Source organism: Erinaceus europaeus, chromosome X (genome assembly GCF_950295315.1).
Source record: "Erinaceus europaeus chromosome X, mEriEur2.1, whole genome shotgun sequence".
NCBI lineage: Eukaryota > Metazoa > Chordata > Mammalia > Eulipotyphla > Erinaceidae > Erinaceus > Erinaceus europaeus.
In genome coordinates this window covers 74,650,926-74,678,911 of record NC_080185.1, presented here as the reverse complement: position 1 = coordinate 74,678,911, position 27,986 = coordinate 74,650,926, and the positions used below count along the sequence as shown (strand labels likewise).

General features: G+C 42.4%; 1 protein-coding gene across 3 annotated transcripts in view; it reads right to left on the bottom strand.

Annotated features, from left to right (window-relative positions):
- Positions 1-18,094: 18,094 nt before the first annotated feature.
- The window catches only part of HDAC8 (histone deacetylase 8), a 340,920-nt gene continuing 331,028 nt past the window's right edge, over positions 18,095-27,986 (bottom strand). For 2 of the 3 annotated variants that reach the window (XR_009547468.1, XM_007526060.2), the window contains one exon: positions 18,095-18,661. Coding sequence is in view for 2 of the 3 variants with exons in the window: in XM_007526060.2 (XP_007526122.1) it covers positions 18,639-18,661 (23 nt within the window). In the remaining variant the exon portion in view is untranslated. Of the gene's footprint in view, positions 18,662-26,100; positions 26,557-27,986 lie in introns of those variants that run through there. The other variant, XM_060182727.1, reaches the window with a different exon arrangement.

Sequence of the window (27,986 nt, the reverse complement as noted above, 5' to 3'; positions counted from 1 at the left end):
ATGGTGCGAGCAAGGACCGACATAAGGACGGGCATAAGGATCCGGGTTAGAGCTCCGGGCTCCCCACCTGTAGGGGGTTCAATTTACAGGGGGTGAAGCAGGTCTTCAGGTGTCTTTCTTTACCTCTCTCTGACTCCCCCTCTTCTCTCCATTTTTCTCTGTCCTATCCAACAATGACATCAATAACAAAAACAATAAAAAAGGGCAACAAAAGGGGAAAAAAAGACTTCAAACTTGTAATCAGACTCAATGTCTTTTTTTTTTTTGCCTCCAGTGTTACTGCTGGGGCTCGGTGCCTGCACTACAAATGCACTGCTTCTGGAGGCTATTTTTTCCCTTTTGTTGCCCTTGTTGTTTATCATTGTTGTTGTTATTGCTGTCGTTGGATAGGTCAGAGAGAAATTGAGAGAAGACCAAAGAGGAGCCGGGAGCTCTAACCGGCATCCTTATGCCGGTCCTTGGGCTTCGCTCCATGTGTGCTTAATCTGCTGCGCTAACGCCCAGGTCCCTCAGACTGAATTTAACAGTGGTCTCAAATTAATACATTTCTTTTTTTTTTTTAAAAAAATATTTACTTATTTATTCCCTGTTGTTGCCCTTGTTGTTTTATTGTTGCTGTCGTCATTCTTGGATAGGGCAGAGAGAAATGGGGAAAGAAAGATAGACATCTGCAGACCTGCTTCACCGCTTATGAAGAGACTCCCCTGTAGGTGGGGAGCTGGGGGCTCGAACCAAGGGTTCGAACCGGGATCCTTACGTTCGCTTAACCCGCTGTGCTACCGCCCAACTCCTGTTAATACATTTTTAATAATGACTTGTTCTTTGAAATGTTGACTTTTCTAAAAGCTTAGACCAGGAAGAACAGAAGCAACCTGTGGCTTTAATTTATGTCAAAGGACATAAATTATGGTGATATCGTGTATGTTACAGCAAATTCTAACAATGGGATTTTCAAAGTTAACCCCATTGCCAAATAATTTGATTATAGCAATAACTATCTCTTGCCTCCTTAAATCCTAAGACAGCAGGAAGCCCAAATTTCCCCCAGTCCTGAAACATTTAGGGTGGGGCTTACTTTCCTGCATGCTTCTCTCAATTTATGCCAAATGATACTGCATCTGATGATCCCAACCTAATCAATACAGTGAGTACCACCTCGGCATGCTTCACTTCAGACTGTGACCAGAGATGTCAGGAGTGGAATGTCAACCCTTCAGTCTCATTACTCAGGTGAGACCGTACCTTTCTCATAGGATTCTCTAATTCAATTTCGGGTGGTTCACTTCCTAACAAAGACCCCCAAACCTAGATAAAGACCAGGTCCCATGAGATAGAGTATATGTTCACATGTATCCATAAATTAGGGCAAAATATATACCTGAAAGCAAAAGTGCACAATAGTCTGCAGTGAGACAATATATGTAGCAGGCAAGTAGAAAGACCTAAAAAGACACTATAAAGTGCCCAATGAAATAGTTTCTACTTAGAACCTGAACTGGAGTTGGTGTGTTTCACCAAAGTAAAAGTCTCTGGGGTGGCTTGCCGGGGGGAGTACAGGTCCTGGAAAAGGATGACAGAGGACCTCGTGGGACTTGTATTGTTACGTGGAAAACTGAGAAATGTTATACATGTACAAACTATTGTATTCACTGTCAAATATAAAGCATTAATTCCCCAATAAAGGAAAAAATTAAAAAGAATATAAAAAAAGAAATAGTTTCTACTTAGACTTAGGTACCCTCCTCACCTACTTCCTATTACGCTTCCCTCAGTCACTCCAAAGCTAACCTTATCAAAGCAAGGACAACAAAAGCTGAATAAGGGCAAGAGACTGGCATACTTTAACGATGACTCTTTAGTCACTATCAGGCCACCCCAGCAGCTGGGGCCCTATTTGGGGAGTCCTGAGATTCCCAAACAGACATGATGGGCCTATACCTCGAATTGATCCCTCTCTCCATTGTTACTGGTCATCTCTGTAAGGAACAGCACAGTTAGACCCCTTTGTGGGCCCCCATAGGACCTTGCCCTTAAGGTGGATGTGCAAAGGTAGAGAATGTTCCATCCTCTGAAGGGAGGCTGGACAACGTAATCTATGTAACGTAACCTGAGGAAGATGGGTCCTGAAATTGGGACATCTTGGAATGTTCTTACTCATGACCACAGAACGTGAGAGCTCAGATCTACAGGGATGCAGAGGTCACATCTCTCTTCCCTGGTCCAGCTTTTTGTTCCTTTTTCCAGTCATGACATAATCTCTCCAGACAATAACTTGGATCCACCTGCATATCAGATGTCAGGCTCAGGAAAAAAAGAACTAGTATAGTCATGGGCTCTTTGGAATATATAACTAAAATGAGCATACAAACTATCTGCAAAATGGAGACCCCCTCAACTCTTCATCTGAACTATTACAGCCTTTAGGTTCATGATTAGTCAACAATTTGTTTGGCTTTATATGTTAACTCTTTTTTCAGCCACCAGGTTCCAGATGATAACATGATGCCAACCGGACTTCCCTGGGCAGATGACCCCACCAATGTGTCCTGGAACTCTGCTTCCCCAGAGCCCTGCCCCACTAGGGAAAGAGAGAGACAAGCTGGGAGTATGGATCAACCTGCCAATGCCCATGTTCAGTAGGGAAGCAATTACAGAATCCAGAACTTCCACCTTCTTCACCCCATAATGACCTTGGGTCCATACTCACAGAGGGATAAAGAATAAGAAAGCTATCAGTGGAGGGGATGGGATATGGAGATCTGGTGTTGGGAATTGTCTGGAGTTGTACCCCTCTTATCAAATGGTTTTGTTAATGTCTCCTTTTTTAAATAAATAAAAAAAATAAAAATATGAAAGCTTTAATTTCCCAATAAAGAAATTAAAAAAAAGAATAGGAAAGCTATCAGGGGAGGGGTTGGGATACAGAGTTCTGGTGGTGGGAGTTATGTGGAGTTGTGCCCTTCTTGTCCTACAGTTTTTGTCAGTGTTTCCTTTTTATTAATAAAAAGAAAAAAGAAAAAAAGATGTGTACAATTCATAAAATTTCTATCACCAGTGTGACATATCCCATCCCCTCCTTTGGAAGGTTACCTATTCTTTATCTCTCTGGGAGTATGGTACGAAGATCTCTAAAGGGTGCAGAAGGTTGGAGGTCTGGCTTATGTAATTGTTTCTCCACTGGACATGGTTGTCAACAGGTCAATTCATAACCCCAGCCTGTTTCTTTCTTTCTTTAGTTGGGTAGGGGTCTGGAGAAGTGGGTTACCAGGACACACTGGAGAGGTTATCTGGGCAGTGCAGGCAGGCTGGCATCATGGTAGTATTTTTCACCTTCCATCTATGAGTGAGATGAATTCATCACTCTGAATAGCTCAGCAATATTCCATTGTGTATATATACCACAACTTTCTTAGTCCACTTCTTGGACACCTAGGCACTTCCATATTTTGGCTATTACAAATTTTGTTGCTATGAACATAGGTATACACAGATGTTTTTTTTTAATATTTTTACATTTATTTATTTCCTTTTGTTGCCCTTGTTTTATTGTTGTAGTTATTATTATTGTTATTGATGTCATTGTTGTTGTCATTGTTGGATAGGACAGAGAGAAATGGAGAGAGGAAGGGGAAGACAGAGAGGGGGAGAGAAAGACAGACACCTGCAGACCTACTTCACCGCCTGAGAAGAGACTCCCCTGCAGGTGGGGAGCCAGGGGCTCGAACCGGGCTCCTTACACTGGTCCTTGTGCTTTGTGCCATGTGCACTTAGCTCGCTGCGCTACCGCCCAACTCCCACACAGATGTTTATGGATGGATGTGTTTGCATCCTTACGATATGTCTCCAAGAGTAGTGCACCAAAGTAAAAACACTGGGTTGAGGGTGAGGGTGGATGTTCAGCTTCATGGAGGGGGGGAGGGGGGAGAGAACACAGTCTTTTGGTGGTGGGAATGGTATTTATGTACACACCTATTAATTTGTAGTCATACAAATCACTATTTAAGTAATATGAGAGGGGAAAACTGATTGAATATCTCAAACTTTTTAAAGCACAGACTGAGTCTTTTTAATACATAGGCTGAGTATTTGATATGTTGACCCTCTTAAAAGCTTAGTCCAGGGAGAGCAGAAGCAACCGGTGGCATAGTTATATACAAATAATGTCAAAGGACATAAAATATGGTGATGGTGTGTATGATACAGCAAATCCTAACAAAGGAATTTTTCAAAGTTAACCCAATTGCCAAACAATGTGATTATAGCAATAACTATCTATTGTCTTCTTAAACCCTAAGACAGCAGGAACCTCCTGCTTCCTCTACAGAGCCTGTATTTCCCACAGTCTTGGTACCTCTGTGGTGGGGCTCAATTTCCTGCATGCTTCTCTCAAGTCATACCAAATGATATTACATCCACCGATCCCAACCTAATCAACGCAACGAGTACCACCTCAGCATGTTTCACTTCTGACTGTCCAGAGATGTCAGGCATGGAATGTCAACCCTTCACCCTCATTACTCAGGTAAGACCTTTCCCTTCACAGTATTCTCTAAATCCACTCCATGAGGTTCACTTCCTAACAAAGTCCCAAAACCTAGATATAGACCAGATCCTGTAAGATAAAGCATATATTCACATGTATCCATAAATTAGGGCAAAATATATACCTGAAAGCAAAAATACACAATAGTCTGTAGTGATTCAGTATCAAGTTCATAATGAAATAATATCTACTTAGACTTAGATACCCTCCTCACCTACTTCCTGTTACACTTCTCTCACTCACTCCAAAACTAATCTTATCAAAGCAAGGACTGCAAAAGCTGAATAAGGGCAAGAGACTGGCATACTTTAACAATAACACTTTAGTCACTATCGTCCATTCCATCCGCTGGGGCCCTATTTGGGGAGTCCTGAGATTCCCAAACAGACTTGGCGGGCCTAGAACTCGAATAAATCCCACTCTCCATTGTTACCAGTAATTTCTATCAGGAACAACACAATAGACCCCTTTGTGGGCCCCCATAACACCTTGCCCTCAACTTAGATCAACAATGGTAGAGAATGTTCCATTCTCCAAAAGGAGGATGGACAACATACTCTATGCTACACCTGAGGAAGATGGGTCGATATTGGGGCAGCTTGGAATGTTCCTACTCATGACCACAGAATATGAGCTCAGATGTAGAGGGATGCAGAGGTCACATAGGCTCCTAAGCTGATTATGGGCCCCAGATCACATCAAATCAATGGGGTTTACAGTCAACAATATTTATACCCCTTTCCCATATTAGGGAGCTACTCTCTTCCCTGATCCAGCTTTCTGGTCCTTTTTCCAGCCATGACATCAACTCCCCAGACAATAACTGGATCTACCAGCATATCAGATTTCAGGCTCAGGGGCAAAAAGAAAAAGGGGAAAAAATCTAGTATAGCCACAGGCCCTTTGGAAAATAGCTAAAATATGCCTACTAGCTATCTACAAAATGGAGGTTCCTCCCAACTCTTCATCTACACTATTCCAGCCCTTAGGTCCACGACTGGTCAACAATTTGTTTGGCTTTGTATGTTAACTCTCTTGTCAACCACCAGGTTCCAGATGCTAGCATGATGCCGACCAGACTTCCCTGGACAGACAACCCAACCAATGTGTCCTGGAGCTCCGCTTCCCCAGAACCCTTCCCCACTAGGGGAAGAGAGAAGCAGGTTGGGAGTATGGATCGACCTGTCAACACCCATGTTCAGAGGGGAAGCAATTACAGAAGCCAGACCTTCCACCTTCTGCACCCCATAATGACCCTGAGTCCATACTCCCAGAGGGTTAAAGAATATGAAAGCTATCAGAGGAGGGTGTGGGATACAGAGTTGGTGGTGGGAATTGTGTGAAGTTGTACCCCTCTTATCCTATAGGTTTAGTCAATGTTTCCTTTTTATAAATAAATTCATAAAAATATATCTCCAAGAGTGGTCATAGTGTAGGTCCTCTTCTAGCCTTCTGAGAGTTCTTCAGATGACTCTCTACAGGGGTTGGATCAATGTACATTCCCACCAGCAGGGAAAGAGGGCTCCTTTGCCCCCCACAACCTCTCTAGCATTTGTTGTTGCTACTGTTTCTCATGAGGAATGAAGTAGTATCTCATTTTTATCTTTATTTTCATTTCTCTGACAATCATTGACTTGGAGCACCTTTTTTAAAAATTTATTTCTTTATTGGGGAATTAATGTTTTACATTCAACAGTAAATACAATAGTTTGTACATGCATAACATTCCCCAGTTTCCCATTTAACAATACAACCCCCACTATGTCATTTATCATTCTTCATGGACCTGTATTCTCCCCACCCACCCACCCCAGAGTCTTTTGCTTTGGTGCAATACGCCAATTCCATTTCAGGTTCTACTTGTGTTTTCTTTTCTGATCTTGTTTTTTCAGCTTCTGCCTAAGAGTGAGATCATCCCATATTCATCCTTCTGTTTCTGACTTATTTCACTCAACATGATTTTTTTCAAGGTCCATCCAATATCGGCTGAAAACGATGAAGTCACCATGGAGCACCTTTTCACAAGTATGTTGGCCTTTTGGATCTCTTCTTTGGTGAAAACTATATTCATATCCTCTCCCCATTTTTGGATGGGGTCATTTTTGCTGTTGTTGTTGCTGAGTTTTGTGATCCCTTTATATATTTTGTCTAATGTATTGCATGAAAGCTATTTTCCCATTCTGTAAGGAGTCTCTTTGAGTGGTGGTTTCTTTTACTGTGCAGAAGCTTTCACATGACACACTATTCAGAATATAGGGCTTTGTTTTTATGTTAATAAGCAGTTCCTGTGGATATTTGATACCATCATATGTATCAATAATATTGGATGCTGGATAGTATGCCAGGCCCTGGGGATACAGCAGTGAAACCGCGAACATTCTCACCCTTTCTAGACTAAGTGTCTGCTTGGAGGAATACATGTCTCAAAAGTGAATAAGAAAACAAATACATAAAAATGGAATTGCCTTATCCAGCAACAGCAATATCTTAGACACTTATTAAAAGGAGACACACACACACACACACACACACACACACACACACACACACACACACACTTATTTGAAGGGGCATATGCACCTCTATGTTTGTAGCTGCATTATTCACAATAGCCAAAGAGTGGAAGCAGCCTAAATATCCATCAGCAGTTGACTGGCTAAAGAAATTATAGGATATGTATTCCATGGAATACTACTCTGCAAACAATAAATATGATATTTTGTCCTTTGGGACAAAATGGATGAAACTAGAAGTAATTATGCTTAGTGAAATAAAGAGTTGAAATATTTGGGGTGGGGTGGTGGCACACCTGATTGAATGCACACATTGCCATGCACAAGGACCTGGGTTCAAGTCCACAGGCCCCACCTGCAAGGGGGAAACTTCACGAGTGGTGAAGCAGGGATGCAAGTCTTTCTCTTTTCCCCCATTTCTTCTTTCCCTCTCAATTTTTCTCTGTCTCTATATAGAAAAGACAACTACTGGACTCATATCATATGTGGATTCTAGAGTTGAAACACACAAGAACTTAAAATTAACAAACAACAAAACCAGAAGTAAACAGATTATATGTAAGACTTTGTGAGAATTATGGTGGTTAATATTGGGATGGTGGGGGGCATAGAACTTTGGTGGTGAGTATGGTATGGAACAATAATGTGTAATCTTACACTATTATAACCCAATTAACAGATAAAAATTGAATAAGAAAGATGCATGGCATGAAAACAAATGTAGTTTAGAACAGACATGATGAAAGTAGAGTTGCTTTAGATGGGTCTTTCACTGGGTTTTGTGGTATTGTGATAGGAGTTAGTCAAAAGGAGTCAGTCTGGGGTAAGATGTGGGCATTCTAGGCATAAGGAAGATTCCCTTCTCATACTGGGTCCAGATTTGGGGCAGAAAGAATTTGAGAATAGAGGAGGAGATAGATAGGGAGAGAGAAAGAGAAACACTTGCAGCAGTGCTTTAACAGTTGTAAAGCTTCCCTGCTGCATTTGGGGACTGGGGACTTGAACCTAGTCCTTAAGCATAGTAATATGTGTACTCTAATATATGCACTACTGCCTGGATCCTCCCTCACTGTTTTTTTTTTTGGGGGGGGAGGTTAATGGTTTACGGTATAGTTGTTGGCACATGGGTACAATTTCCCATCTCACCATGATAGGTGTCTGCAAAACCCTCTCATCCCCCAGTTTCGGCTCTTTTCCATCATCATGCAGCAGAAACTCTACCATATGGCCAAGGTCACAAGACTAGTAAAGATAGAGAGATGACTAAAATCCAGGCAGGTAGAGAGTAAAGTGCATCTTTTTCACACTAAGGCACTGCTGGTCAGCATGGGCTTCAGCAATGAGCAGAGGGTCTGAGGATTAGGTCTAGGCTAACGTGAGGGCGGGGAGATGCTGGAGCTTTCTGTGTCTAAGGACTTACAGTTGTCACACCCTCTTGGTTGTAGCTGGCTATTTCTTTTCCTTCTCCCTGCTCCTCCCTTGTCTGCTTCTTTTTTTTTTTAATATTTTATTTATTAATGAGAAACATAGGAGGAGACAGAAAGAACCAGGCATCACCCTGGTACATGTGTTGCCGGGAATTGAACTCTGGACCTCATGCTTGAGAGTCCGATGCTTTATCCACTGCGCCACCTGCCGGACCACCCTTGTCTGCTTCTTCTTTCTCCTTCCTTTCATGATAATATGGATAATCTTTGATTTTCTTCTAAAGTAATCTTTCTGGAGGGGTCGGCCACATGTTACAATGCACATGAACTCAGCTTTAAGCCCCACCCCACCCCCGTCATCACCTGTAAAGGAGAAGCTTCATGATTCGTGGAACAGTGCTGCAGGTGTCTTATTTATTTATTTATTTATTTATTTATTGGTGATTTATTTACACAATTATAAAATAAAAGGGGTGTAATTCCACACTGTTCCAACCTCCAGAGTTCTGTGTCCCCATCGTGCTCCAGTAGAAATTTCAATTGTTTTCCCAAGGTCACAGGTATGGGTTGACTTATATCTATCTCTATCTATCTATCTATCTATCTATCTATCTATCTATCTATCTATCTATCATCTATCTACCTAGCAATCATTATCTATTTTATTGCCCATTTTTTCTATAGCCCTGTGTTCACTTTCTTTCTAAATAACACCTATACTTATTATTACTTCTGAGTGTCCTTCCTTATTCCTCTTTCTCAGATTAGTGAAATAGTGCCTGGCTTCCTCTGGTGTTCTCCAGATTTGATTCCCTTTCATTGATGGTATAAAAACAAAGATTCCTGGTGGTGACAGATGTTTCAGATCCCTCTTTAATTGGGGTCCAGAACCTGGTGATCATCTTCTCCTATCTTTTACCTTCTCTGGGAGTAAAACAAAAATTCTTTTTTGGGCTGCAGAAGAAAGAAGTTCCAGCTTCTGTAACTGCTGGATATGGCAGGTCTCTCTCTCTTTTTTCCCTTTTGTTGCCCTTGTTGCTTTATTGTTGTTGTAGTTATTATTATTGTTGTTACTGATGTCGTCATTGTTGGATAGGACAGAGAGAAATGGAGAGAGGAAGGGAAGACAAAGAGGGAGAGAGAAAGATAGACACCTGCAGACCTGCTTCACCGCCTGTGAAGCAAGCCCCCTGCAGGTGGGGAGCCAGGGGCTTGAACCGGGATCCTTCTGCGGTCCTTGCGCTTCGTGCCATGTGTGCTTAACCCGTCGCGCTACCACCTAACCCTCGGTGTCTCTCTTTCTATCTCCCCTTTCCCTATTGATTTCTCTGTCCTATCCAGTAAACAGACTGGGAGATCGGGTGGCAGCACACCAAGTTAAACCCACATATCACCAATAAACAAACAAACACACGCAAATAAGTCTTCCTGCCTCAGAAAGAAATATAGCATTGGAAAAATACTGCTTTCTGAGAAAGCTAACAATGAATGTAACAGAGGAAGATTCCCTCTACTCACACAAAGAAAAACTGGTATAGGATTTTTCCATTGGCTTAAACTTTTTTTTGTTTACTTTTTGGTGACTATTTATGTATTCACATGGTTGAAAAAGCAAAAGAAGCAAGAAAGGAACATCTCCTCACTCCCCTGCTACCTGCCACCTGGTTCCCCTGCTAGAGGCAACTGAGGTGCCCTACTTTTTAAAAATTTTTAAAAAGATGTTTTGTGTAAATATAGACAGGTCCACTGTTCATTTTTTTTTAACTTTTAAAAATATACTCATTTATTTTCCCTTTTGTTGCCCTTGTTTTTTATTGTTGTTGTAGTTATTATTGTTGTTATTGATGTTGTTGTTGTTAGATAGGACAGAGAGAAGTGGAGAGAGGAGGGGAAGACAGAGAGGGGGAGAGAAAGATAGACACCTGCAGACCTGTTTCACCACCTGTGAAGTGACTCCCCTGCAGGTCGGGAGCCGGGCGCTTGAACTGGGATCTTTACGCCAGTCCTTGAGCTTTGAGCCACCTGAGCTTAACCCGCTGCACTACAGCCTTTGTTTGTTGTTTTAAAATACTTATTTACATTATGAGATAATAGATAGATGGATGGATAGATAAATAGATAGACAGATAGTTAGATATAGAAATGTCAGGGTATTGGGGGCGCGTGTGGAAGTGCAGTGGGTTAAGTGCACATGGTGCAATGACCGCAATAAGGATCCGGGCTTGAGCTCCTGGCACCTTACCTGCAGGGAGGTTGCTTCACAAGCAGTGAAGTAGGTCTGAAGGTGTCTGTCTTTCTCTTCACCTCTCTGTCTTCCCCTCTTCTCTTGACTTCTCTCTGTCCTATCCAATAACAACAACAGCAAAGGCAACAAAAAGGAAAAAATAGCCCCCAGGAGCAGTGGATTCGTAGTGTGGTCTCTGATCCTCAGCAATAACTGATCCTCACCTATCCCCAGCTTTAGCAAAAAAAAAAAAAAAAAAAAAAAGAAAGAAAAGAAAAAAGAAAGAAAGAAAGAAAGAAAGAAAGAAAGAAAGAAAGAAAGAAATGTCAGGGTAGTGGTACGGGAGGTGGTGCAGTGGTAAAGCTTTGGACTCTCAAGCATGAGGTCCTGAGTTCGATCCCTGGCAGCACGTGTGCCAGAGTGATGTCTGGTTCTTTCTCTCTCCTCCTATCTTTCTCACAAATAAATAATTTTTTAAAAGAAAAAAATACCAAGGTATTATTCTACTTTGGCACATGTGGTACTAGAGGTGGACCTGGGGACTCATACATGCAAGTTTAACTATTCACCCCTGAGATGCCTCCTCAGTCACTATATCCTTTTGAAAAAAAAAGTCATTTGCGGGGAGAGAGAAAGATAGACACCTGCTTCACTGTGAAGTGTCCCTTCTAAAGGTGGGGAGTGGGGGCTTGAACCTCAATGTGCATGGTGATATGTACACTTAACCAGGTGTGCCATCAACTGGCCCAGAAGGTTATTTTATTGACCCTTGTGTTCCAGATGCAGCCTACAAGTAGGTCTCAGTCCCTCTGGCCCCTGTGAGGGCCTCAGAAGGCGAAGATGGCCTGTAGGACTCCTGGGGACTATTGGGGTTTCTCTAGAGCTCAGCCTTTCTGGGCCCATTTTTGAAGCAGAGACTCTTACACACACCATATTGGTGCGTGTGCGTATGCATGTGCGTGTGCGTGTGTGTTTTACCAGAGCACTGCTCAGCTCTGGTTTATAGTGGTGATAGGAATTGAGACTGGGGCCTCAGAGTCTCAGACATAAAAGTCTTTTTTGCATAACCATTATGCTATCTCTCCAGCCCAAATTCTTTTCAAAGCCTTTCTATCTCTGATAATTTCTCAGATATAAAAGTCCATGGAATGTAAGAGTGATCTGTCCAGTAAAGAAACTAACCCTAGCGGTTGAGTAGTTTACTGAAACATACACCATTAATGAATGATGGTGGTGTGTGTGTGTGTGTGTGTGTGTGTGTGTGTGTGTGTGTGTGTGTGTGTGAGGCGGGAACCCAGGAGCAGCATGTAACATGGTCCATCTAGAACTTTGGAAGCAGTAAGACATTTGTTTATGAGGCCCTGAAGGTGATACAGTAAATAGAATGTTAAACTTTCAGGCATGAAGTCCTGAGTTCTGTCCCCAGCATCACATGTGCCAGAGTGATGTTATTGTTCCTTTCTCGCTCCCCTACCCCTTTCTGATAAATAACTTTTTTTTTTAAAAAAAGAAAGTTGCATAGTTCAAAGTCACAGTTTAAAAAACATTTTGGTGTGGAGCCATGGAAAAAGGAAGGAAACTTGAAATTCTGGCTGGGTTTGCACCCTGACTCTGCCACTTAAAAGTGAACAAGTGCTTCAGTTTGCTCATTTAAAAGCTGGGAGTGGTCTTGAGAGAATTATGGTGGTTTTCATTGGTTGTGGAATGGAACTTTGGTGGTGAGAGTGGTGTGGAAACTATACCCCTATTATCTTAGAATCTTGTAAATTACTAATAACATTTAAAATTTTCAAAAAAGTGGGGATGATAATATTTATCCAGCAGGGTAGAGAGTAATATAGTATACATGACGGGGATTTGTAAAATGGTATGCACTGCAATGATTTCTTTGCGTTATTATTATTATTATTATTATTATTATTATTATTATTATTATTATCATGGTTGGGTAGGCATTGCAAACTCAAGAGCAGCTGTTTTCCCAAGGAAAGGCAGGTCCTAACAGGGTACAAAGCTGTCCTGCCTTTTAGTCAACTTGTCTGAAAAGATCCTCTCAGGTCTAAGTGAATTGTAAATCAGAAGCCCTGCAACCAGAAACCCCTTCCAGGATTGCTCAGAACCTCTTGGGTTAACCTAGGTCTGAGCACACTCTTCCTCAGTGGGTGTCTCAAACTATTTTAATCTGAAAATTTCCCTGAAGATCCACTATGTTTCTTAAAGTAAGTTTACCTTTTCTATTCTAAGACTAGACTGTGCTTACTACATTAGAGAAAACTGAGGGAATATTGAAAGATAGAAAGAACAAAAATTAAACCATTCTGATAGCTCCCCCTCCACTCAGTATATTTCCTTTCAGTCTCTCTCCAATCCCTCCCCTCATGACTTCTGATCATTCTCCACAGAGCAATTTTTAAAAATTTTTATTGGGGGGGGATTAACGGTTTACAATAAACAGTAAATACAGTTGTTGGTACATGTGTAAAATCTCTCAGTTTTCTGCAAAGCACTCTCACCTCCCCCCACCTACGTATCCCTCCACCATCATGCACCAGGACTTGACTTACTCCCAGCTCTTTACATTGGTGCAATACACCAACAGCAATTGCTTTTTCCCTCTACAACTTTATTGAGATACCTTTTATACAATTTAATGGGTATAGACTGAGCAGAGCATCTTTTTTTCTTCATTGGCGGACTAATGGTTTATAGTTGACAATAAAATACAGTAGTTTGTACATGTGTAACATTTCTGAATTTTCTGCATAACAATTCAAGCACCTCTCGGTTCTCCTCTGCTGTCATGTTCCAGGATCCAAACATTCCCCTTACACCTCAGAGTCTTTTATTTTGATTCAGTACACCAACTCCAGTCCAAGTTCGGCTTTGTGTTTTCCCTTCTGTTCTTATTTTTTAACTTCTGTCTATGAGTGAGGTAATTCCGTATTCATCCTTCTCTTTTTGGTTTATCTTACTTAGCATGATTCCTTCAAGCTCCACTCAAGATGAGATAAAGAGAATGAATTCACATGTTAAGTGAGATAAGTCAGAACAAAAGGATGATCTCACTCATAGATAGAAGTTCAAAAACAAGATCAGAAGGGAAAACACTAAGCAGAACTTGGACAGGAGTTGGTGTATTGCACCAGAGTAAAAGCCTCTGGGGTATGGGGGAGGGTTCAGATCATAGGAGGATCTAGTGGAGGTTGAATTGTTATGTGAAAAACTGGGAAATGTTATGTGGAAAACTGGGAAATGTTATGCATGTACAAACTATTGTATTTTACTATTGACTGTAAACCATTAACCCTCCCAATAAAGAAATTGAAAAAAAAAAAAAGGTGAATTCACCATTTTTGATAGCTGAGTAGTATTTCATTTTGTATATATATCACAACTTACTCAGTCACTCATCTATTGTTGGGCACCTGGGTTGCTTCCAGGTTTTGGCTACAAATTGAAGCAAAACATCTTTTTTTTAAAAATTTATTTATAAAAAAGAAACACTGACAAAAATATAGGATAAGAGGGGTGCAACTCCACACAGTTACCACCACCAGAACTCCATATCCCATCCCCTCCCCTGATAGCTTTCCTATTCTTTATCCCTCTGGGAGTATGGACCCAGGGTCATTATGGGGTGCAGAAGGTGGAAGGTCTGGCTTCTGTAATTGCTTCCCTACTGAACATGGGCGTTGGCAAGTGGATCCATACTCCCAGCCTGTCTCTCTCTTTTCCAAGTGGGGTGGAGCTCTGGAGAATCATGGCTCCAGGATACAATGGTGGGGTCGTCTGCCCAGGGAAGTCTGGTTGGCATCATGTTAACATCTGGAACCTTGTGGCTGACAAAAGAGTCAAGATATAATGCTAAACAAATTGCATCTTTAAATCTGTCTGTTTTGTGAATGTTGTGCCCTTTGGGCCTGCTGATTACCTTTTTGTGGGGGGTGGTCTTTGCTGGGGCTTCACCACTCCAGGCCAAGTTTATTGGATAGTCAGAGAGGCAGAGAGACAGAGAGACAGAGAGAGAGAATGAGAAAGTCACTACAGCACTGAAGTTTCCTCCAGTGGTGTTGGAGGGGCTGGGCTGGAATCAGGCTTGTGTGCATCCAGTCCAGGTTAATAATCTTGCCAGTTCTGTCACTTTTAATTTCAAATGATACAGAATTACTCTTAGTTTCTGTCATGTGATTTTCCATTTTACCAGAGCGCTGCTTAGGTCTGGTTTATGGTGGTATAGGGGATTGAATCTGGGAATTTGGAGCTTTAGGCATGAAGGGTCTTTTTTGCATAACCATTATCCTATCTTCCCCACCCTCAGCCCAATATAAATTTTTATTGATTTAATAATGATCCACAAGTCCATTGGATAAGAAGGGGTACAATTCCACACAGTCTCCACCAATGGAGTTTTACATCCCATCCCTTCCATTGGAAGCTTTCCTATTCTTTATCCCTCTGGGAGTATGAACCCAGGATCATTATGGGGTGAATAAGGTGGAATGTCTGGTTTCTTTAATTGCTTCTCTGATGAACATAGGCATTGGCAGGTCAATCCATACTTCCGGTCTGTTTCTATCTTTCCTTGGTGGGGCAGGCCTCTGGAGAGGTGGGGTTCGAGGCCACATTGGTGAGGTCCTGTGACCAGGGAAGTCAGGTTGGTGCCATCTGCAACTTGGTGGCTGAAAAAAGCATTAAGATGTAAAGTAGAACAAAATGTTTAATAATCAGGAACCTAAAAGTAAGAATATTGTAGATGAGGGAGTCCGGTGGTAGCGCGGCGAGTTAAGCGCATGTGGCGCAAAGCGCAAGGACCTGCGTAAGGATCCCGGTTTGATCCCCCAGCTCCCCACCTGCAGAGGAGTTGCTTCGCAGGTGGTGAAGCAGGTCTGCAGGTGTCTTTCTCTCCCCCTCTCTGTATCCTACTCCTCCATTTCTCTGTCCTATCTAACAATGAGGACATCAACAACAACAATAACTACAACAACAATGAAAAACAACAAGGGTAACAAAAGGGAAAATAAATATAAAAAAGTTAAAAAAAAGAATATTGTAGATGAAATTTTGGTCTCTATTTTGGTAACAGCTAGGAAGTCTATTTTAGGTATACTCCAAGGGGCCCATGACTTTACTAATTTTTGCTTGAGCCTGACAGCTAACATGCAGGTGGGCTAAAGGTATTGTCTGGGGAGATGGTGTCAAAGTTGTCACTAAGACTAGATAGCTGGATCTGGACAGAGAGTAGCTCCCAAATATAGGAAAAGTATATAATATTGTTAACTGTAAACCCCATCGATTTGAGCTGGGGTCCATAGTCAGCACAGGAGCCTGTGTAACCTCTGCACCCCTGTAGGTCTGAGCTCACATTCTGTGGTTACGGCTAGGAACATTCTAGGCTGCATTCATTTCAGGACCTGTCTTCCTTGAGTGGCAGAGTATGTTGACCCAGCTTCCCTTTGGAGAGTGGGTCAGTCCCTACCGTTGTTGTTCCACATTGAGGGCAAGGTCCTGTAGAGGCCCACAAGTGGGTCCATGGTGCTGTTCCTGATGGAGATGATCAGTGACAGTGGAGAGAACAATCTGTTAGAGGTCTAGGCCCATCATATCTATGTGGGAATCTCAGGATTCCCTGATTAGGGCCCTGGATGATGGGGTATCAGCCCAATATTTTTTAATAGGAATCAAATGCAAAGGAATCATGAAGGACACTGAGTTGGTGACCCTGTTAGGAACAGGCCTAGGCTCTAGGTGGGCCAGCCATTGGCTCTGGAGCTCTTGGGCCAAACCTAGAGTTTGGCCAGTAGTGCTGGTCATGGTAAGAAGAAGGTGGCACTGGCTGCCCAGGAAGAAATGGTTCCTTTCTCCTTGAAAAGAATATGGAGCACTGGTTATTCACTGTTTTTTTCCCCTAGCTGGCTATCTTTCTGGACTGAGATTACCACAGAAATGTGTGTGCCAACTTTGAGAGTGTTTCTCCTAGATAGAATTTTGACTAGAGAGCAAAAGCCGGCCTAAGCAAGCCGTGAGATGGCCAGCTCTGATGGGTGGTCTTTTGCAGGCTGAGACTTCAGTGTACCCAATTGTTTTCCTTGGTCTCCTCCCATCAGAACCGCTCCACTCAGCACTTCCCCCTTCTGTGTTGTTCATCATCACTCTCTTCTTTGTTGGTTTAAGCAAAATAGTCCTTTAGCTGAGAAAGTATAGTTAGAATAGTGGGCATCTGACATGACTGTTATTCTTAGCCATCCAGGTGTCCTGACACTATTTAACAAAACCTTGGCTATTCTTACCCTGGGAATGTTTGTTTGTTTGTTTGTTTACTTATCCCACTTCATTCGTTGGAGTGACCTTGCCTTGTTTAGAGGCCTGGAGAACCACAACTCACCCTACAAGGCCTTGGCAGGGTATTCTGCTTTCTCCTCAATGCTTTCACTTCTCTGAATTCAGGTTGCAATGGAGTGGGAAATGCTTTGGAATCCGGTTCTGTCTTCCTCCTCCTCTTCCTGATATGGGCATTTCTAGATGGCCAGGGTGGGGCTGAGTTTTTGTCTCTTACCCTAGTCCCAGTAGTAGATTTAGGGTTTTTTTCAAGTATTTGGTGAATAAAATGGTAGAATCATGACATGTGGCTGCCCCTTCAGCTCCCTCACCTCTTTCCATTCCCCACTTCCACTTGACTTCTTGTCTTTCCACCCAAGGTTAGCTATACTAACATCTCACAGCAATATTCCATTTTCTTAAGTGTGCTTATTGTCTATACAATAACAGGGAAGTATAATCTCTTGTCATCAAAATGCTTCTTTGTCCTGACAGATTATCTGTCTTTTTCATCCCAGAATTTCTCCTCAGTCTTCTCTCAGGGTACCTACCAGTAGGACCATCTTCATGAATACAGTGGCTGTATTCTTGTGTCCTGAAGAAGCCTCAGTGCAAGACAGCTTGGCCTTCTGTCCCCCTGATTTAAGCTTGGGGAAAAATGAGTTCCCCCATGGGGTGGAACAACAAGAGCTAGTCTCCTAGGTTCTGTCAGGGAAGAGCATGGAAGCATTAAGAAGATTTTGTTTTAGATAGAGACAGAGAAGCCAGGTAGGCAGAGAGAGAGGGAGAGGGAGAGGGAGAGGGAGAGGGAGAGGGAGAGGGAGAGGGAGAGGGAGAGGGAGAGGGAGAGGGAGAGGGAGAGGGAGAGGGAGAGGGAGAGGGAGAGGGAGAGGGAGAGGGGGAGAGAGAGAGAGAGAGAGGGAGAGAGGAAGAGATTCCAAAGTTTCCATCAATGTGGTGGGGGCTGGGCTCATAGCAAAGATGATTCTTGTCACTTCAGTGAGAGGGATTATTCAGAACTGCTTGTGTTTCTTAGTGGCACTATTTACAGTGAGTACAACTGGGCAAGAGATAGGCTTTCAAAGATTTTATTAAAAAACAAAATTGATCCATAATTCTAAAAACAGCAGACGGACTTCTCTGTACCTTCCAGTCTGCTGACCAGTTCCTCTGCCCCCAGGGCTCCACCTGGATGGTCCTGAGGTCTAAATCCTGCTTCTCAGCTGCCCTACTTCCTCATAAATGGGTGAATCAAGCATCATGCTTTATTCTAGCTCATGATTGGCCTCCTTTAAGAAAATAAAAATACCCCTGCCCCGATTCGCTTAAAAATAATTTTCAGTGATTAAAAACAGCATTTGTGTGTTTTTTAAAAATAAACACTATAAATGTTGGAAATCTCCCTCTTCCCTTAGGTCTAGTTGAGGCCTCTGGGGTGCTTGTCTGCCCCACCCCAGGAGGCCAGCTACCACTTGGTGCCCCTTGGAAATTTTCAGGAAGTAATTTCTTCCAAATTTCCCCTGCAGTCACAAATTCCACACACTGCTCTTATAAACACTTCGTCTTCATTACAGGCACTGCTCTTCGACTCTGGAAACCTGATCTCTTTTTGTCAACTAGACCACATGCTTCAGATTCCCTGCAAACAGAAGAGAAAACAACATTCAAATTCAGGTAACATATGTGAATTATATACCTCAATAAGTTGTTCAGAAAAGGACTTGCAGCTTGGGACCTATTCTTTTGCTATTCTTGGGAACTCTGAGACTCTAAAGACAGACAATTCTAGGTTAATCTGCAGGGTGGTAAGAGACATATGATCTAGCTACCACAGCAGCCCATCAGTCACTCATCGATTTGTGAGTGAGGTCCCTTGACAATCGGCTGACTACAATACTGGGTGAATCAGTTTCAAATTTGGGAAGAACTGGTTGAATGAGCCCAGCCTTAGTTCCAGTCCACAGTATTATGAGTTATAGAGATTGTTGATTTAAGTTACACACGCATACATACACACAAGCACACATACAAGCACGCACGCACATGCATGCAAGCACGCACACACGCACGTGAGCGCAATCACACACACCTGACTTCTCTGAGTTCACATTTCAGTAACTGCAAGAAATCTTTCCCCAAGTGTTTTTCTCTGCTTAATAGTGCACAACCTTCCCAGCATTTTTCTCTTCTTAGCATTTGTGAAATAACAAGTGGGGGCTTTCCCCTGCCATCATGTTCAGAGTCTCTGAGAGGAAAGAAACTCCTTTATAGGGGGCCAAGCAGTGGCATAGCGAGTTAAGCACATATAGTACGAAGCACAAGGATCTTCTCAAGGATCCTGGTTCAAGCCCCCAGCTCTTCACTTGCAGGGGATCGCTTCACAAGTGGTGATGCAGGTCTGCAGGTATCTACCTTTCTCTCACCCTCTCTATTTCTCCTACCCCTCTCAATTTTTCTGTCTTCTCCAATTAAAAATAAAAAAAGGAAAAAAATGGCCTTTTAGCGTAGTGGATTCGTAGTGCAGGCACCAAGCCACATCGATAACCCTGGAGGCAATAAATAAATAAACTCCTTCATAGACTTGAGATAATATTAAAATTGGACTATAGTAATGAAAGGTCTGTTGACATGCCTCCTCCACAGCCTTCTCCTTGCCCCACGTTCCCAAGCGGAAACACTGGGTTCCAAAACCCACTGATCACTTTGAAACAGGGAGAATGTTCCATGAGGACAAGGCCCTCGGCTGCCTTTTGGTTAATCTCCAAGTCTAGCACAGTGCCTCACACATAGTATGTGCTCAGTGAATGGCTGAATAAATGGATGGATGAGTAGGAAAAAACCAAACAAACTAATTTTGCTCATCTAGTTTAATTTTAAATTAATATATAGTAAAACTGTCTTTTTAGTATGTGCAGTTTTATTTTTAACATATGCATAGATTAGTGAATTAGAACAATCCCGTAATCCTTCAATGTTCTCTGTTGCATCTTTCTGCAGCCACTTCTTCCTCTTCTGCACTTAATACCTGGCAACAGAGACCTGGTCTCTGTCACTATCTGAGGTGCCAATTCATGACCAGGGATGTGTTTTAATGGTAAAGTGCAGGACTTGCAAATGTGAGGTCCTGAGTTTGATTCCCAGGACCATATAATGTCCTGGCACTCTCTTTCCCTCAGTAAATAAATAAATGAAACTAAAAAAACAAACAAACAAAACAAAACAGCTGTCATTTTGAGGCTGTCATATAAAATAGAATCTTGCTGCATGTGTGATTGACCTCATGTCTTTGAGGTTCATGCAAAATTTTAGGTGTCTCAATAGCTCATTTCCTTTTAAGGGGTAAAACCTTTTAACCTTTTTTGTAGTTTTTTTTCTTTCTTTTTCTTTTCTCTTTATTTATTATTATTTTTTATGAGTGAAGCCTAGAATGTTCCTAGCTATGACCATGGAATGCAAACTCAGACTGACAGGGATGCAGAGGTTACATAGGCTCCTGTGCTGAATATGACTAGACATGGGCCCTAGGTCAGAACAATGGGGTTTATAATTAGCAGTATTAATATACTTTTCCCATATTTGGGAATTATTATCTTCCCTGATCCAGCTTTATAGTCCTGTTCTCAGCTCTGACACTGTCTTCCCAGACAACACTCTTAGCCCACCTGCATGTTAGCTGCTGAGCTCAGTGAAAAATTAGTAAATTTAGTCTTGGGCATCTTGGAATATACCTAAAATAGACTTCCTAGTTTCTTCCCACACCAATACCCTTAGTTCCATCTGCTATATTCTTACCTTTACGTTCCTGATTATTCAAAAATTTTCCTTCTTTATATCTTTTCCCCCTTTTTATTTCTTTATTAGATTACTGTTTTACGGTTGACAGTAAATACAATAGTGTATACATGAATAACATTTCTCAGTTTTCCACAAAATAATACAACCCTCACTAGGTCTTCTGCCATCATGTTCCAGGACCTGAACTCCCCCCACCCCACCATCCCAGAGTCTGTTACAATACACCAACATCAGCCCAAGATCTGCTTAGTGTCTTCCCTCTTCTCTTCTCTTCTCTTCTCTTCTCTTCTCTTCTCTTCTCTTCTCTTCTCTTCTCTTCTCTTCTCTTCTCTTCTCTTCTCTTCTCTTCCCTTCCCTTCCCTTCCCTTCCCTTCCCCTCCCCTCCCCTCCCCTCCCCTCCCCTCCCCTCCCCTCCCCTCCCCTCCCCTCCCCTCCCCTTCCTCTCCTCTCCTCTCCTCTCCTCTCCTCTCCTCTCCTCTCCTCTCCTCTCCTCTCTCTCGTGGGGCAAATTTTCCTTCCTTCCTTCCTTCCTTCCTTCCTTCCTTCCTTCCTTCCCTCCTTCTTCTTCTTCTTCTTCTTCTTCTTCTTCTTCTTCTTCTTCTTCTTCTTCTTCTTCTTCTTTCTTCTTCCTTCCTTTCTTTCTTTCTTTCTTTCTTTCTTTCTCCTCCAGGGTTATCCCTGGGGCTTAGTGCCTGCACTACGAATTTAATGCTCCTGGCAACCATCTTTTTTTTTTTTTTTTTGGACAGGACAGAGAGAAATTGAGAGAGGAGGGGAAGACAGAGAGGGGAGAGAAAGACAGACACCTGCAGACCTGCTTCACCACTTGTGAAGCAATCCCCCTGCACATGGGGAGTGGGAGTGGGGCTGGAATCCAGATCCTTGCGTGGGTCTTTGCACTTCGTACAATGTGTGCCTAACCCTGTGTGCCACCATTGGGCTCCCTGTAGTTTTCTTTATTAGGGATTTGACAAAATTTTACAATATTTTCAGGTTACAATTCCATGTCCATACATGACTTCTGCAAGTCACCTTGCCTTCCAGAGGTGCAGGTCTTTGGTGCTTAACTTAAAAATTTAAATTTTATATTAACAGGAAGTTGTATAAATTTTATTGAGTAGAATCCTTTAATTCAGTTTTTCCAAGGGGCAACAGCTTATATATTTTTCAATATCAAAACTATGCATTTGGTAGCCTGGGATGTGGCACAGTGGTTAAAACATTGGACTTGGGAAGATGAGGTCATGAATTCAATCCCTGGCATTACATGTCGCAGAATGATACTCTGAACTGGAGTCTCTGCTCTCACTCACGCTCCTTACCCTCCCTCTATCTGATAAATAAGTAAATCTTAAATAAAAACCAGGAACTTGACAATGATATCATTTACACAGCTTATTCACACTTCACTGGTTTTACATACTGTGTGTGTAAGTATATAGTTTATCAGATTTTATGACATGCTATTTATTTATTTATTTAAACCAGAGCACTGATCAGTTCTGGCTTTTGGTAGTGACAGAAATTGAACTGCGGACATCAGAGCCTCAGGCATGACAGTTTCTTTGCATAACCATTATGTTATTTACTCCCGCTTTATGACATGCATAGATTCATGTAACTCCCACAACAAAATACATAATTATCCCGTCATTACAAGGATCTCCTTCATGCTGCCTTGTTTTGTATTTGCTTTAAGAATTAAAAAAATTATTTATTTATCCCCTTTTGTTGCCCTTGTTGTTTTATTGTTGTAGTTATTATTGTTGTCATTGTTGGATAGGACAGAGAGGAATGGAGAGAGGAGGGGAAGATAGAAAGGGGGGGAGAAACACAGACACCTGCAGACCTTCTTCTCCACCTGTGAAGCGACTCCCTTGCAGGTGGAGAGCTGGGGGCTTGAACTGGGATCCTTAGGCTGGTCATTGCGCTTTGTGCCACCTGCGCTTGACCTGCTGCACTATCGCCTGACTCCCCATGCTGCCTTGTTTTGGTAACCCCTTCCTCAGTTCCTAAACCGTGAGAACCATTAGTATAGTCTTTATTTCTATACTTTTGTCATTTTGAGGATGTTATATAAATGGAATCTGCTATAACCTTTTGAGACTGGCTTTTCTCAATTAGCACATTATCTGTACGGACCATTTAAGTTGTTGCATGCATGAAGTTTGTCCTTTTTATTGCAGGATATCATCCCATGATATAGATGTAGCAGTTTGTTTAACTCTTTACTCATTGATGGACATTGGGGTTGTTTAAAGTTTGGAGCCATCATGAATAAAGATGTAACTTGTGCGTTCATCAAAGTGCACCACCACCGGCCCCACCATGAATGAAGATATTATAAACATTTATATATAAAATTTTGTATTAACACAGTTGTCATTGATGCGGGATCAATGCCTATGGGTGCAATTAAATGGTCACCAGGAATAATGGATTTTTTTTTTTTGCCTCCAGGGTTATCACTGGGTCTCTGTGCCAGTACTATGGAAACCACACCCAACAGCCATTTCCCCCCATTTTATTTGATAGGACGGAGTGAAATTGAGAGAGGAGGGGCAGAGGAAGATAGATACCTGCAGACCTGCTTCACTGTAGGTAAGGAGTCGGGACCTAGAACCCAGATCTTTGCGCGGGTCCTTGCTTAGTACTATGTGCGCTTAACTGTGTGCCTCACCGCCTGGAGCCTAATAATGGATTCTTCGTGCAGGCACTAAGCCCCAGCGATAACCCTGGCAGCAACAAAGTTGATAGATAGATAGACAGACAGACAGACAGACAGACACCACAACACTGAAACTTCCTCCAATACAATGTGTGTGTGTGGAAGGAGTCAGGTTTAAACCTACACCATGTTCATGACAAAGCTAATGGAGCAGCAAAAATGTTCCAGAGATTTAGAGTTGAAAAGAGAATCAAGTTTTATTTCCTAAAGCAAGCCCCACTGAGTCACACTCCTCCCTTCCCAAGTTTAACTATGACCCCAGGCACCCAGTGTGCAGTGCCCAAGTGAGCTATCTTGTTGGCCCAATGTCTTTTTTCTTTCCTTTAATTTTTTTAAAGCAGAACAGTGTTCAGTTCTAGCTTATGGTGGTGCTTTGGACTGAACTTGAGACCTTGGATGCTCAGGCATGAAAGGCCTTTTTGCATAATCGCTATGCCATTTCCCTGGCCCTCGATTTTAAGTTTTAAGAATATTGTGTGGGACATTAATACTTGAGGACAAACAAAACTAAGTTGGAGCAAACTGTGGCTTGTGGGTTCCCTGTTTGTGATCTCTGGATCATCTCTGGGATGTAAGATGTAAGTTCTGACTTGCACATATGTTACTATATTTTATTCTTTTTGTTTCCACATTTTTCCCCACCAGGGTAATTGCTGGGGCTTGGTGCCTGCATGATGATTCCACCACTGCTCCCAGCAGCCATTTTTTCCTTTTCCTTTCTTTTTTCCCCCAGAGCACTGAGTAGCTCTGGTTTATGGTGGTGCAGGGGATTGAACCTGGGACATCAGAGCATGTCAGTCTCTTTGTATAACCATTATGCTATTTACTCTTGTCCCTTTTCATTCTTCTTCTCATAGAGACAGAGAGATATAGTGATGGAGACAGAAGGAGAAAAATAGAGACACCTACAGCTATTCCAACAGCTCATGAAGCTTCCCTCCTCCAGGTAGGGCCAGGGTGTTGAACCTGGGTCCTCGAGAATCGTAATGTGTGTGCTCTACTAGGTGCACCACTGCCTGGCTTGTATATTGTATTCTTAAAGTCTCTAGTTTATTTTATTCTATCTTATCTAGTTTATTTTATTTAGTTTATCTTATTTTATTCTTAAATTCTCTAGTTTGGACAATAACTTATGTTGTCACTCTACCTATTATGCTAAATAAGGAGTACTGAAGTGGCAAAAGGGGGCAGAGAGGGGGAGATAGAGTGACACTTGCAGCCTGCTGCAAAGCTCATGAAACATGTCCCTTCAGATGACCCCACCAATGTGTCCTGGAGCTCCACTTCCCCAGAGATCCACCCCACTACGGAAAGAGAGAGGCAGGCTGGGAGTATGGATCGACCAGTCAACGCCCATGTTCAGCGGGGAAGCAATTACAGAAGCCAGACCTTCCACCTTCTGCATCCCACAATGACCTTGGGTCCATACTCCCAGAGGGATAAAGAATAGGAAAGCTGTAAGGGGAAGGGATGGGATATGGAGATCGGGTTGTGGGAATTGTGTGGAGTTGTATCCCTCCTATCTTAAGGTTTTGTTAATGTCTCCTTTTTTAAATAAATAAGTAAATAAATTAAAAAAAGAAATATGTCCCTTGCAGGTGGGGACAGGGGCTTGAACTCGGGTCCTCACATATAGTAACTTGTCCACTTTATTGGTTACACCACAGCCCAGCCTCTCAACACATTTCTTTTATCTTTTCTCCTCAATCTCTCTCTCTCTCTCTTCCCCTCTCTCTCTCTTTCTCTCTCTCTTTTACCAGAGCACTGCTTAGCTCTGGTTTATGGTAGTGTGGGGGATTGAACCTGGGACCTTGGAGCCTCACGCATGAGAGTTTGTTTGCATAACCATTATGCTGTCTCCCCTGAATTTCAACCCGTTTCTTTAACATTTATGGAGCATCTTGTCTATGCTAAGTACTAGGTGCTGATGGGCACTTTATTCTTTCTGAAATTAATAGGCCTTATTTTTAGAACAGTTTTAGGTTCATAGAAAACAAGCAGAAAATCTAGAAAGCTTTCTTCTTCCCCTTTCCTTTCTTCTTTCCCAGCAGGCGATTAGTTGATGAATGAATATTGATACTTTGCTATCAAATCCATAGTTTTCATTATGGTTTATTCCTGGCATTTCACAATTCTGAGTTTGATGAATGCATAATGTTATGCATCTATCATTATAGTAACACAATATATTCCAAATCCACCCACTCCCCTCTGCCCTTCACTGCTATAGGTTTGCTCTGCATCATTTTTAGCTTTTGTGTGGACAACTCTAATAGCCTTAGAACTGGTCTTCCCATGGAGATTATTATGCTAAGTGAGATAAGTCAGATGGGGGGGGCATGAGGTGGCACACCTGGTTGAGCACACATGTTATAGTGCATGAGGACCCAGGTTCAAGCCCCTGGTCCCCACTTGCAGTGGGGAAGCTTCACGAGTGGTGAAGCAGGGCTGCAGGTGACTCTCTGTCTCTTTCCCTCTCTACTTCCTCCCTTTTCAATTTCTCTCTGCCTTTATCCAATAATAAACAATAAAATATAATTAAGAATTTAAAAAAGAAAAGTTTAATAAGTCAGATTGGGAAAGGCAAATACAATGATTCCGCTCAATTGTGGACTATAAAGAAACAAAGCAATTGAACAGGCAAAGCAAAACAAAAACCAACCCATGGGTTCTGAGGACAGAATGGCTGTGACCCAGAGGGAGAAGATGGGTTGGGGCAGCTGGGACTGGAACAGGTAGAGGGGGTCCATTGGTTGTAGTTGAATGATGACTGGGCTTTTGGTGCTGTGTGTGCTGTGACACAGACAGTTGCTGAGGTGAGAAACCGTACACCTGAAACCCATACAGTGCTGTGAATTAATGTTTTTCTCGTTGAAAACAAGCTGGTCTCCCTGCTTCCGCTCCTGTCCCTTACAAGCTCTTCTCTATATAGTGGCCAGAGCATTTTACTGAAACATAGACCAGATGACATCACTCCGATGCTCAAAAACTTCTATGGCTTCTAGTCACACCTAGAATAAAATCCAAATTCCTTAGTCAGCAAGCCCTGCAAAGGCTGCCCCCGCAACCTCTCACCTGCCACAACTCTCCTTGCCCATTCCATTCCAGACACATGGGCCTTCTTTTTGTTGTTGGAAAACATGAGTCATTTTCCCTTTAGGGCTTCCCCCTTCTTTGCACTTGCTGTCCCTTCTGCCTGGAATGTGCTGTCCCTAGATATTCAGGTCTCAATTCCACAGCTACCTCTGACACCATTGTTCAAAGTTGCCACTTTATTTTGGTTAATTAATTAATTAATCTATTTATTGTAGATAGAGACAAAAAGAGAAAGATACCTATTTCTCCAGCCTTGATTTGTTTATTTTTGTTAGTGATTTATTTTTTAAAATATTTATTTATTTGATAGAGAAATAAATAAACTGAGATTTAATGGGGGTAGGAAAGAGGGGGGGAGGGAGAGGCCTGTAGTACTGCTTCACCACTTGTGAAGCTTCCCCCCTGTAGGTGGGTCTCAGGATCTTGAACCTGAGTCCTTGCATATTTTAATGTGTTCACTCACTCAACCAAGTGTGCCACCATCTAGCTCTTCATTAATGATTTAATAGTAGATCATAAGATTATAAGATCCCAGGGCATAGCTCCACACCACAACCACCACCAAAGTTCCATGCCCACTCTGTGGTAATCACCACAGTTCTCACAAAGGCTTAAAGACAGTGACCAATTTTACCTCACAACATCCTATTTTATTTTCTTCAGTACACTTAGCATTGAGAATACCTGTGTGTTTACTTGCCTGCTGTCCGTCTCCCCTCACATGCTATATGAGGGTGGCCAGGGGCCTTGTCTGTCTTGTTCTTCACTGAGGTGTAGGTACACTCAGCAGTACCAGGGAATGGCAGAGTTCCAGTAAGTATGGAGGTAATGAGCATCTGCAGCACTAGGGCAGATGATATGGCCCTTTCCCATTCAACAGACTGAGGTTTCAAAATCTGGTCATTGACTGGTCGGTCCATACCCCCAGTCTCCCTCTCTCTTTCCCTAGTAGGGTGTGTCTCTGGGGAAGCTGAGCTCCAGGACACATTGGTGGGGTCTTCAATCCAGGGAAGCCTACCATGGGAGGGAGTGGGTTATGGGGATTGGGTGGTGGGAATTGTGTGGAGTTGTACCCCTCCTACCTTATGCTTTTGTTCACTAATCCTTTCTTAAATAAAAAATTTAAAAAAAAAATCTGGTCATTGCTCTCACATGTCTTATAAATGTGGTCAATGAGAGCAAGCATCTGCTTATAAAAAGAGCATCAACTCCACCATGCTAAGTGACACATGGGCTCTGAAGACACTCGCCACTATGGCATTGGAGCAATTCTGGGGATCACCCAGATCTCTCTCTCTCTCTCTTTTTCTCGCTCTCTTTCTCTCCCTCCCCTCTCTTTTTATGA